This window comes from Lactuca sativa, chromosome 1, assembly GCF_002870075.4.
Source record: "Lactuca sativa cultivar Salinas chromosome 1, Lsat_Salinas_v11, whole genome shotgun sequence".
Classification (NCBI taxonomy): domain Eukaryota; kingdom Viridiplantae; phylum Streptophyta; class Magnoliopsida; order Asterales; family Asteraceae; genus Lactuca; species Lactuca sativa.
Window position 1 is genome coordinate 13077951 of NC_056623.2, and position 11865 is coordinate 13089815.

Here is an 11865-nt window from a genome sequence, read left to right on the forward strand (position 1 = left end):
TCAAGTTTGTAGGTCTATTATTTGTGTTAAGTGTTGAGACACGTACGTTTAAAATGTATATTATTAGTCCAAAATGAATAACAAAAAAACATCGAACATTAAACATTAGTTCATTACTTCATTATAAAAAAACAAAAAAATATTAATAATGTTTTTAAAGAGTAAATTGGTTAGAGTTACAATAACCAATCAAAATAATATTTATCTAAAACAATAAATATTAATTTAATAATAAATTATATACAAAAAAATAGTTAAATATAAATTTAAATAATGGTTCATTACCTTATAACATTATTTATACAAATAAAATACTGAATACATACACCCTTATGTAGTTATGTGTCATCAATTTTTAAACAACATAGCGTAGTTAAATGGTGCGAATTTGGTGATTCGATCAAACCGATAACATTACATACACTTCATCACCAGTCCACCGGTAAGGTGGTCGTTGAGACCTCCGCCCTCTTTCGATACTCTCGAGGAACCATTTCATACATAAAAACCTCCCCTGCATTTGTTGATCCAACTCTCTGCCTTTTCTTAACAATCAATGATGGCTCAACTCCTCAACTCCTCTTTCACTCCCACCACTCGCGGCCTCCGCCGTCAATCCATACCTTCAATCTCACAATCCACCTCCCGGAAATCCCAAATCCATGCCAAGATCCGAGAGATCTTCATGCCCGCATTGAGCTCCACCATGACTGAAGGAAAGATCGTCTCATGGGTCAAATCCGAAGGCGACAAGCTCAATAAAGGCGAGTCTGTTGTCGTTGTAGAATCCGATAAAGCCGATATGGATGTCGAGACATTCTACGATGGCTACTTGGCTGCCATCATGGTTGAAGAAGGCGGTGTCGCCGCCGTCGGCTCCGCTATCGCCCTCCTTGCCGAAACCGAAGACGAAATCGCCCAAGCTATTTCCAAAGCCAAAGAACAATCCTCTTCCTCTTCCTCTTCCTCACCTGCTGCTCCTTCCCCTCCTCCAGCGGAAACGACAATACCTGATTCTCTCGCCGTCGCAACTGTAGTGAAGGCGGCACCGGTGAAGGCCGTGGCTTCGACACACCCGGCTTCCGATGGAGGCAAGAGGATTGTAGCGTCTCCCTATGCGAAAAAGCTTGCGAAGGAATTGAATGTTGATTTGAGTGGCGTGGTTGGTACCGGACCGATGGGCAGGATTGTGGCCAAGGATGTAGAGGCTGCCGTTGTTGCTTCTGTTGCTGTTCCCGTTGCTGCCGCGGCTGAGTCAGCTAAGCCGATTGCTGCAGCTCCAGGGGTCGAATTGGGTTCTGTTGTTCCATTTACTACAATGCAGGGTGCTGTCAGTAGGAACATGGTTGAGAGTCTTGGAGTTCCTACCTTCAGAGTGGGATATACAATCACAACTGATGCTCTTGACGCTCTCTACAAAAAGGTAACTTTTTGAAGCTTATGAGAACTGTAAATTGCTTTAATCGATTGTTATCTTCAACATTTGATTGCTGTTCATTCTGGTTTTATTTTTGAATGAATCTTTGTGCACTTGGAGTTTACATAAACTGTTGAAAGTGCTAATTGTGGCTCTAGTTATTTGTGTTTCTTGATGTTTCCAAGTGTTTTACCATCATTATCTACGTGTAAATTTGTAGATCAAACCGAAGGGAGTGACCATGACAGCATTATTAGCCAAAGCTACAGCGCTTGCATTGGCTAAACACCCTGTTGTGAATTCAAGTTGTAGAGATGGAAAGAGCTTTACATACAACAGCAATATCAACATTGCTGTTGCAGTTGCAATTGATGGTGGATTGATTACTCCCGTGCTTCAGAATGCTGATAAGGTGAACTTCTTTTTTTTTTTCCCCCATTAAGTTAGTACTTAATGGGGGAAGTCTTTTTTTTCTGACTTTCTATGTTAAGTTGTTCTTTCTGAATTAAGTCAAAAAGAATACTCATACATAGCTTACTGGATTAAGTCTTGTCCTCATGAAGTCCAACAAGTAAAAAAAAGCACCTTAGTTTACTTTATGTTGTATTGTTTTTTTTAAAGGTTGATATATATTCATTATCAAGAAAGTGGAAAGAATTAGTGGACAAGGCCAGGGCAAAACAGTTGCAACCTCAAGAGTACAGCACAGGTAAACTTTCTGATAATCAATCATTTGAAACATACATCTATATGAAATCATCTTATGTCCTCTATGCTTTTATAGAGTCAAATACTCTACCCTTTCATGTTAAACAACTTCCAGATGCTTTTCTTGTGTTCCCAAGTTTTGTTATAGTATTGTGGGTTAAATATAAGAAATATAGCAGCGTATTTTCAAGTATTTGTCACAAATATTATCCTTTTTATGGTCTCATCAAATCTTGTTTAATCTGTTGCAGGTACATTTACTCTTTCCAACCTTGGAATGTTTGGAGTGGATCGCTTTGATGCCATCTTGCCACCAGGAACTGTGAGTTTCCATATTTAACCTCAAGCTCTATCATATGGGACATTAACATTACTATATCAATATCAGATGTTCTTTTAATCATGTTTTTGTGCAGGGTGCAATCATGGCTGTTGGGGCATCTGAGCCCACTGTTGTTGCCACCAAGGATGGTCGAATCGGCATGAAGAGCCAGATGCAGGTATGCTCACAGTTACTTTTAGGCTGCATTTGCTGTACATGACACGAGCAGAAGGGCATTTATGTCTTTTGCACATATTGCTTACATGGGTTGGGTTTGCAGGTAAATGTTACAGCGGATCATCGTGTAATATATGGGGCGGATCTTGCACAGTTCTTGCAGACACTAGCAAAGATCATTGAAGATCCTAAAGATTTAACATTCTAGTGCGTGTGATAGAAAAAGACCTTTTCCTTTTGTGCTTATTTCTTATTTAAGGTTGATCTGGTTGGGCTATTTGTTTAGACAATCGGAGAAGGTATTCATGAGTCTTGTTAAAATTTTGAAGCATGGCAATGACATTTGTTAGTAAATTTGGGTAATATTATAAGCACAGCACAGCACAGCACGAAGATGCCAAACTCTTGGTTTACTAGATTTGCAAATAACTTTTTAAACAAGTATTACAACATTGTTATGTTAACCTTAGCCAACACTTGCCAAATGGCGTTCTAAAATAGTAGTATGTTTGAAAGTTAATCATTAGACAATTGTACATTGTATTTTTTTATTTTAAGTAAAGACAATGTCTAATTAGCATCATGCCTTGGTGTAGTTAAACACTAGTATGAACAAGATGGCTATAAAGGCTACTATCAAATTAGGACTATGCCAAAGCTAATTAAACCAAACGGGTGAGTGGTTTTGAGAAGAATAAGTCACTTAATATATATTTACAAAAAGTGCGGAGATGTGTTGTTGACAACAACTCCGTATTTAGTAAAATCTAATTACACACTAAGTATAGTTTACACAGATCCAAATAACCCACTTCGTATTAAAAAAAATAATAATAAAAAAAAGGCTGGTATCATGTTCTATATTGCTTAAAAATACCATACCAAGTATACTGGCCATCGTCTTAGTTTCTTGCATTAAGGAGCATACGTAACACACTCCTCATTTTGGGTCTCTCTTCCGGGGAAACACTGACACAAGCTAAAGCAACCTTAAGGACTGCTAACATCTGGTCTCTAATGGCGGCTGAGGATGTCCTACTCACAGTGGAGTCAAGTACTTGGTCAACGTTATCTTGATTTGACTTGCTTGACACCCACTTCACTAATTCAGACCCTTCACTAACCGCTGCTTTTCCTGTCAACAACTCAAGCAAAATCACACCGAAACTGTAGACATTTCCAGCTGTCGTCAACCTCATTGAGTAAGCATACTCTGAAACCCAAAAACACAATTATAGTTAGGGACTTTTGATCATCTTTCTTACACGTGACATGACATGACTGTATGTATGAATGATAGAAAATATGCATCAAAGATACCTGGTGGGACATAACCGACAGACCCAGCAACAGCAGAAACATTGCCTGTGCTCTTTGAAGGATCAATCACTTTAGAAAGCTCGATATCTCCAATCTGAGGCTCATTTATGGACTTGAGCATAACAGATTTACTTGAAAGATCAAGGAGGGTGATTTGACCCGAAGGGCATCCATGGAGAAACGCCAGACCATTAGCGACACCTATAGCTATACTGTACCGATTGCTCCAATCCAAACCACGTCCCAAACTTCCATGAAGAACATCATATAGAGTTCCATTCTCAGTGTAATCATAGAAAAGATATACACTTTCGGTAGTCAAGGTATAGGCAAGAGGGATCATGACACTGGAATTTCTCAACTTCCCAAGAACTCGAAGCTCTTCTTGCAACCGATCATGGCTCCCAATTTGGAATATTTTGTCAACCCCATTAAGCTTCTTGATGAAATACATCATCCCTGATGGCATCACAGCCTTGTAATATGTAGAGAATCTCGTCTTCAAAACAATATTCGAGGGGTTACTCACAGCCTCCATCGCCCTGGTAAAGTCAAGATTCAATCTTTGAATGGAATTCTCAGTCAAGAAATCGCTTTTGATGACCACGGGTTCAGAGGATTGACTTTCTTCATGGTTCACCTTGTGAATTCTTCTAGAGAGTATAAGGGCCAAAATGGAAACTATCATAAGTGTAACAACAGCTGCTGCGGAAGCCACAATGATACCCACTGGCACTGACACAGATTTTTTTCTTTTCACGACAGAAGGGTCGGGTGTCGGATTAATCAAATTATTCCCATCAGTGGACAAGTTAACATTTGAACGAAACGCAGGAATGATTCCCGTAAGCCGATTATTGGAAAGTTGTATCAGTGTCAAGCTTTGCATACCAGTGAGGAAACTTGGAATCCCACCGGAGAATTTGTTGTTCGAAAGATCCAAGACTTCGAGGGACTGTAATCTGTTGAGAGCCCTGGGTATCCCGCCTTCAAAGTTATTCCAACTAAGATTTAGCGAAATCTGCAACTTTGTAGGTAGTGATCTGACAACACCTCCAAGATTGTTCTTCCCAAGTTGAAGCTCCAGTAAGGAATCCATGGAACTAAAGGAATCAGGAATTCCGCCGGTGAGATTGTTCGCCTGTAGGTCCAGATTGGATAGCTTCTGTAACTTGGATAATGATGGTGGAATAGAACCATTCAGAGAATTCCAACTGATATTTAGTTTATCCAGAATCTGTAACTCACTGATTTCGTCTGGGATCTCTCCAGAGATTCTGTTATGCTGAAGTAGAACAACCTCTAACTTTGTAAGATTACCCAATTCCCGAGGAAGAAAACCAACCAGTTGATTGTTTGATAAGTCCAACAGCGACAAATTCCGAAATAATCTCAACTCAGAAGGAATCACCCCACCTAAGATATTATGATCAAGCTCTAAATACGCTAACGATGGCATATCATTCCCGAACGACCATGCTGGTATTTTCCCTGTTAAGCTATTGTTACCGAGCCTCAATCTGACCAAAGTTGTCGACATGTTGGAAGGTATCGATCCAATTAACTTATTATCAGACAAGTCGACAGTCTGCAAATCCTTTTGAGACAAAAGGTCCGCCGGAATTGACCCACCCATCTGATTATAACTCAGGTCTAGATTCCTGAGATACCTAGTAATTCCTTGTGGAATTACACCTGTGAATTCATTCTGATTCGCAGCAAACCTCTTTAGAGTTGTGATCATGGAAATCGACTGAGGAATTTCACCAGTGAGGTTATTGGCAGAGAGAACTAAGAGTTGCAGATTGGAGAGTTCACCAATACGAGAAGGAATGATCCCGGTGAGATTATTGCCACCCAAATCAAGAAGAGTAAGATTCTTATAGTTGGTAATTCCGTCAGGAATATTACCTACGAAACAATTGAAGGAGAGCTGAAGCTCCTCAAGAAGAGTTGAATTGCCTAGCTTAGTAAGAATAGACCCTGTGAATTTGTTTCCGCTAAGGCTTAAACTTTTAAGCTCATTCAAGCCATTCAATTGTGAATCAATAGAGGTCTCGAACGAATTACGAGAAAGGTCTAAAACCTCTAAAGAACGAAAACCCTGGAAACTGGGCAACGGCCCATTCAGATTGTTGTTGCTAAAGTTAAGGGCTTTCAAACCACCACAAGAAGAGAAGATTGGTTGTGGGATTGAGGTCAGCTGATTGCTGGAGAGATTAAGAGACTGCAATGTTTTGATATCGCAAACAAGAGAGGACCAAGAATCATCGTCGTTAGAGATTGAGAAAGAACAGAGAGAAAGCGAGGTGACGGAGGAATTGTTTGGAGCGCAGGAAACGCCTGTCCAAGAACATGGGTTTGTTGAGTCTTGCGAAGAATTCCATTTGGAATTACTGTTGTTCTGTAGCAGGTCCCGGAGTTTGTTCATGGTGGTCACCTGAGTCGATGGTAACTGACAGAAAGCATACTGAACAATGAAGAAGAAGACGAAGACTGGGAGTATGTGTAGATACCTGCTCATGTTTGTGGGTGTGGGTGTGGGTGTTCTAAAGTGTCATGAATCTTCTAAACATATATCAGCGTTTGTGCTTCGTGCGTAAGGAAATAACCATGAAGATGCTGAGTTTTTCTTATTTACATGAAAGAAAAGCAGAGAGGGTTGACCGGAAGACGACCGGAGTTGTGGAATATTTGTGAATGGCGTATGGAAAATGGCAGTGGAATGGACTAATGACTTTCTGTCAAACCAGCCAAACCACTGTGCATGTTGCAGTCTAAAAACTAAAAAGTTTAGGAAGAAAGGGCCCCGTTGACCATTGACTACTATAAATGGACCCAACCATATTAAATACGTTGTGGAAAATTTTGCCAAACCTTATTACCCTTTCATACCAACAGCCAGCGGGGTACGGTGGGATCGGGCTTATGATCGTAAAAAGCAATGATGTAACTTTTTTCTCTTAAAAGACAAAATTGAAAAAATTGTACACGCAGTAACCAAATTTTTGTGATTTATAGTCTTGTGGAGTGTTTTGTATGTAAAATTAGGTTTTCCGAAAATTAAAATTGAAATGACTATAATATTTGGGGTATTTATTTTTCTTTTTTTTTATTTAAATTTAATATTTATTTATTTATTTTAACAATTAAAAAAAAATAATAGAATGTCCACCTCTCTCTCTACTTCATTTTTTCTTCTTCATCTCTTTAAAAAGGGAAATTAAATATACTTCTATTTTTTGTTCCTACATATCCTCATACCCAATAAAATGATGACATGTGTAACATTTAATGCTTATTTAATGAGATTTAATAATATTTTAGGATACTAATATGACACATGTCATCATTTAAATGGATATGAGAATTGGTAGGATTAAAAGGTAGAAGGATATTTAATTTCTCCTTTAAAAATACGTTCAGCAAACACTTGATCGGTTCCTTTCTACCCCAACAATTTGTAAGAACATCAAACCCCCACTCAATCCACAAAGCTTGAAGAACATAAACTGTTGCAGATGTTGGATCCAACCCTCAAAAATTTGTTCTAGATTCATCTAAAAAGAAGAACAGATCTGTAATAGAGATTATCCTTTCACAACTCGAAATATGTTCTTCACCTGTAAGAACTCATTTAATAGAATCCTCCATCGATTGAAGGCTCAAAGCAAACGCCTTGAGAAAGCAAGGGGTAGGTGTAACAAGCATCTAGATCGGTTCCAAAAAGAACCTTAGACTGTTGGTTGTTAAACATCAAATAGGCGACGACGATTGAGGTGGCGGCGATGAGGATTCTGGGCCAAATTTGGGAGGCAGTGAATCACAAATGTAAGGATCGAGATGGGATTGGTCGGAGTTTAAAGACAATTGTGTTGATGTTTCAGTTTCAATTGTTAGTTTCTTGAGAGATGGTGATGGACATAATATGTTGTACGCGGTGGTGGTGGGGGCGGTGGCCGTGTAGGGTTGTTTTCCGGTGGGTCAAACGAGTACTCCTTGAAAGAAACAAATCCGCATCTTGGTAGGGGTTTGTTGAGCAAATGGATTTGGGGTTGCGACAACTTGAAAGATCGACAACCTTCACCCTTCATCGCAACAAACCACCATCTTCATAAGCTCTATCACCAACCTTCATCTTCACATCAGAATATGGATGACTCTGATGGAGCAAATGAAAACTATGATAACTTGAACTAAAAAACGACATACAAGCTACTTCGAATTTGGGAGAATTCAGGGAATTCAGGGAATTTTTTTCTCTTTTTGCTGCTGCATGCAGGTGGAAACAAGAAGACGAAGATGTGGTGGGGGAAATTAGGTATGAGAGAGAGAGAGAGAGATGGGCCTCTATTATTTTTTAAATTGTTAAAATAAATAAATAAATATTAAATTTAAAAAAATGAAAAGTAAATACCCCAAGGGTATTATAGTCATTTTAATTTTCGGATGGATAATTTTTACATACAGATCACTCCAAAAAGACCATGAATCCAAAAAACTCAGGATTTGGATTAAAACCTCAAAAATATGCATACCACAAGGACCATTTTTGCAATTTTGTCTCTCTTAAATATGCATAGAGTGTATAATTGTTTTTAGATAGTTTTTTTAGGAGTGTGTTATATGCTATAAGTATTTTATTTACTAGTTGTGAGAATAATATATTACATGGGTTAATTAAAAAAAATTTAAATATAAATGTTAAAATATTTGAGAGCTTCGAATTTATAAAAAAATAAGAAAAATAATGAATTATTATAATGAAAAAGTTTTTAATCTTTTAAAGTTAAACAAACAAAAGAATCAATGAGCTTTAATTTTGGAAATTTTGAAATTAAAAGGTAAGTTTATTAATGAAATTGATATCCATTTATTATTACATTTATTGCAATTATTACATGTGGAATTTAATAAAATCGAAAACTCATAAAATGACATGTGGAAAAAGAATTAATTCAAAATAATCACAAAATGACATTTGACAAATTGAATGAGGTGTGACAAGTGACAAAAAAATATTCATTTATTAGAGAGGATTCACATCTAGTGTCATATAAGAAGGATGCACAATCACTATTACACTCACATGTAGGGGTATATATAAAAATTGCATTTTTTAATTCTATATTACTATATTAAATATTTATAATTTATAATTATAATAGTATTTTAATATAATCTTATTTCATAAAGACATGGCTAATTATCCTTTTAACTAACACGAGAGATCCAAAATTTTTATTTTGTTGTAAATTTGATAAAAATAAATTTGAAATTTTTTATAATAACGGATTTACCTTTTATTATTTTTCTTTTATTACATGCAGTTAAAAAACAATTAAAAATAAAACTCATCCACTTATTTGTTTTTCTCCCTCTTAAAATGCTTACAACAAAAGACCACCACCACCAACACGGCACCACCAGCCAAACTCATCCTACTCAAGAAATATCATATTTGTAAACTCTCACCATCTATTTCTCTTCCTGATTTATACACACATATATAAAGATGAACAAGATGAAGACCTGGGAACCAACTTCAATACAAACACACACACAACAACCAATCTCAGTTTTTCATAAACATATGAAGATCAAATATGGCACACAAAACTCAGATTTAACAAGGTCAACATAAATTGACACATAAACACTGCAGAACAACTGAATAATCATATTTCTAAAACTAACAATCAGATATGTAAACCCACAAAACACTTATGAACCTGAAAATGAATACATACACAATCGTTAGAATTGTTCAAGATCTGTGATGTGCACGAAAGTATCCACTAATTTTATAATTTATAACCTAACTAACTTAACTAACTAAAATGCACCTTGGCAGTGTACCTAGTCGAATTATAGAATAGTTTGGTAATTCGGGTGTCGATCACAGGGAACGGTGTTGACTAATTAATTTATTTACTACTAAACTAACCTAATTACTAACAAAAGAAGGGTTTTTATCTAATTTTTCAAGTCTAGATGAACTTAATTCTTTAACAAAAACTCGATCAATAAACAAAACACTTTTGTTAGTTCGAATCTGCTTTCACTCAATGGTTATACATTAGCTATGACTATTATTGTTGGTTACCAATTAAAGAAGTATTAGCAATTTAGCTCTAAATATACTAATTATTAATCAATTCATGTAAATTTATGTATGGTCACACAATAGTTAACACATAATCAATTATTAAATAAAATTGGAGCCATGAAAGATTGATTAATCAAAATACAATTACAGTCATAATCAGTGGCAAACCTATGTGGAGAATTGGGGGTCCCGGGCCACTGCTCAATTTCCGGGTCGTAGTGTAATTTTTTTCTATTAGGTGCACCCACTTGAAGTACGAGGGACACCTCTACTAAAATAGTTTGCGTCCGCCACTGGTCATAATAAGAGTTCTCTAACACGTCTTAATTCAATGATTCAATTACTTATCTAAGATTAGTTTGATCTTAGCTCTAATAAACTAGTGTTCACTATATTATTAGGTATTCAGATTCATGCAGATTTGTGTTCACTAACAACATAGAACAAGAATTTAAAGCAATCAAATAATTAATTAAAGCATGCTAGGTAAAATCAATCAACACAAGCGTATCACCAACAAGTAAAGTTAAATCTAATGCATTAAAACCATGAGTTCCAGCTTCATCTAGCTAACAGAAGCAGCTAGATTAAGCTGAACATACTAACAACTAAAAAACAAAAACTATAATCAAAGACATGTTTAAGTGTACCAATCTATAAACCAAATTATGAACTTCTTCTTCCTTGGTGTTAAAACCACCTTCCAAATCTTCTTTTCCTCTGAATTTCTTCTCCATGAACCCTTCTAAGCCAGCCAAAAGTCCCTCAAATCGTAATGGGCAAAGATATTTATATTCTCTTCAAATTTATCGTTCACGTCGTCAGAATTTAAAACTCACGTCGTGAACTCGAGGTAATCGTGATCGACAAGGATTCCTTCACCCGGATGCTTATCTTCTATCTCTCTTTACTCACGTCGTGAACCATCAACTGTTCACGTCGAGAGTACGTCTTTTTTGGGTGTTTTCGTTCATCTTTTCTTCAAGTCCCCCAAAGTTCCAAGCATTGTCATTTCTGGTCCCTTCCTTCTAAAATGCTTTATTTTGGCTGTAAATAACATTTTATCCTTATAAGTACCATAATTCTATGCAAACAAACTATGTATAAATATGACAATATCAAAATACCCCACACTTAGGCTTTGCTTGCCCTCAAGCAAATCTACTTATTTAAACTTAAACCTTCATCACTAGCATTACATAGAACAATCCAATTCCAGCTCAACCATTATGCCAAGACCTCAACGCATGCGTTTGTGTCTAATTTTTTTTTCCTAAATGACCCCCATACTTTGAATACTCACAATCTTCATAAACAATTACCCACTTTTTTCGAACAAGGCTCATTTTATGCAACCCTCCGAATCCATCCTCAGAAAACTTTCTAACCTCAAGATATTTTTGTAAAGCTATCCAAGCATACATAAACTAGAGAATTACAACTTTTTAGAAGATACCACAACTTGGAGATATTGAATTCTTCTTTTCTTTGATGTTTAACCTTTAACTTCATTGAATTCACATCTTTAATGATTTTTAGCATCTTCAAATTTTAATTCTTTAGAACTTTGATCTTTGATCTTCATACTTTGATAGTTCCAAAATTCTTCAAAATTTTTTTTGGTAATTTCTCTCTTTTTTACATGTATAACTCACTTTGTTTTCATTCAAAAACCTACATGCTTAAGCAGGGGCGCTTAACTTCAACATTTATCGGTTAAGACATATCTTTCCTGGATACATTTCAGGTTCAGGCTGCTAAACATTTTGCATTCCTCAAACTAAGCAGGGTCATGTTTTTGTTCCATGATTT

At 36.4% G+C, this 11865-nt stretch overlaps 2 protein-coding genes across 2 annotated transcripts; one reads left to right on the plus strand and one right to left on the minus strand.

Moving 5' to 3' along the window:
• The first annotated feature begins 375 nt into the window (after positions 1-375).
• Positions 376-2987, plus strand: LOC111898179 (dihydrolipoyllysine-residue acetyltransferase component 5 of pyruvate dehydrogenase complex, chloroplastic). Its single transcript, XM_023894099.3, has 6 exons — positions 376-1423; positions 1638-1829; positions 2039-2126; positions 2377-2447; positions 2542-2625; positions 2728-2987. The coding sequence occupies exons 1-6, from the start codon at positions 557-559 to the stop codon at positions 2830-2832; spliced, it is 1407 nt and encodes a 468-aa protein (XP_023749867.1). The 5' UTR covers positions 376-556; the 3' UTR covers positions 2833-2987.
• Positions 2988-3307: 320 nt separating this feature from the next.
• Positions 3308-6725, minus strand: LOC111898178 (leucine-rich repeat receptor-like tyrosine-protein kinase PXC3). The gene is made up of 2 exons (XM_023894098.3): positions 3945-6725; positions 3308-3837 (listed from the first exon to the last, which is right to left on the minus strand). The coding sequence occupies exons 1-2, from the start codon at positions 6466-6468 to the stop codon at positions 3527-3529; spliced, it is 2835 nt and encodes a 944-aa protein (XP_023749866.1). The 5' UTR covers positions 6469-6725; the 3' UTR covers positions 3308-3526.
• Positions 6726-11865: the final 5140 nt, after the last annotated feature.

Bases quoted from the DNA above. Each gene is read 5' to 3' on its own strand.
- LOC111898179 (XM_023894099.3), top strand. From the start codon at position 557: ATGATGGCTCAACTCCTCAACTCCTCTTTCACTCCCACCACTCGCGGC. The intron at 1,424-1,637 runs GTAACTTTTTGA...GTAAATTTGTAG, and splicing joins TTGACGCTCTCTACAAAAAG to ATCAAACCGAAGGGAGTGAC. The intron at 2,127-2,376 runs GTAAACTTTCTG...AATCTGTTGCAG, and splicing joins ACCTCAAGAGTACAGCACAG to GTACATTTACTCTTTCCAAC.
- LOC111898178 (XM_023894098.3), bottom strand. From the start codon at position 6,468: ATGAGCAGGTATCTACACATACTCCCAGTCTTCGTCTTCTTCTTCATT. The intron at 3,838-3,944 runs GTATCTTTGATG...TTTGGGTTTCAG, and splicing joins TGTCGGTTATGTCCCACCAG to AGTATGCTTACTCAATGAGG.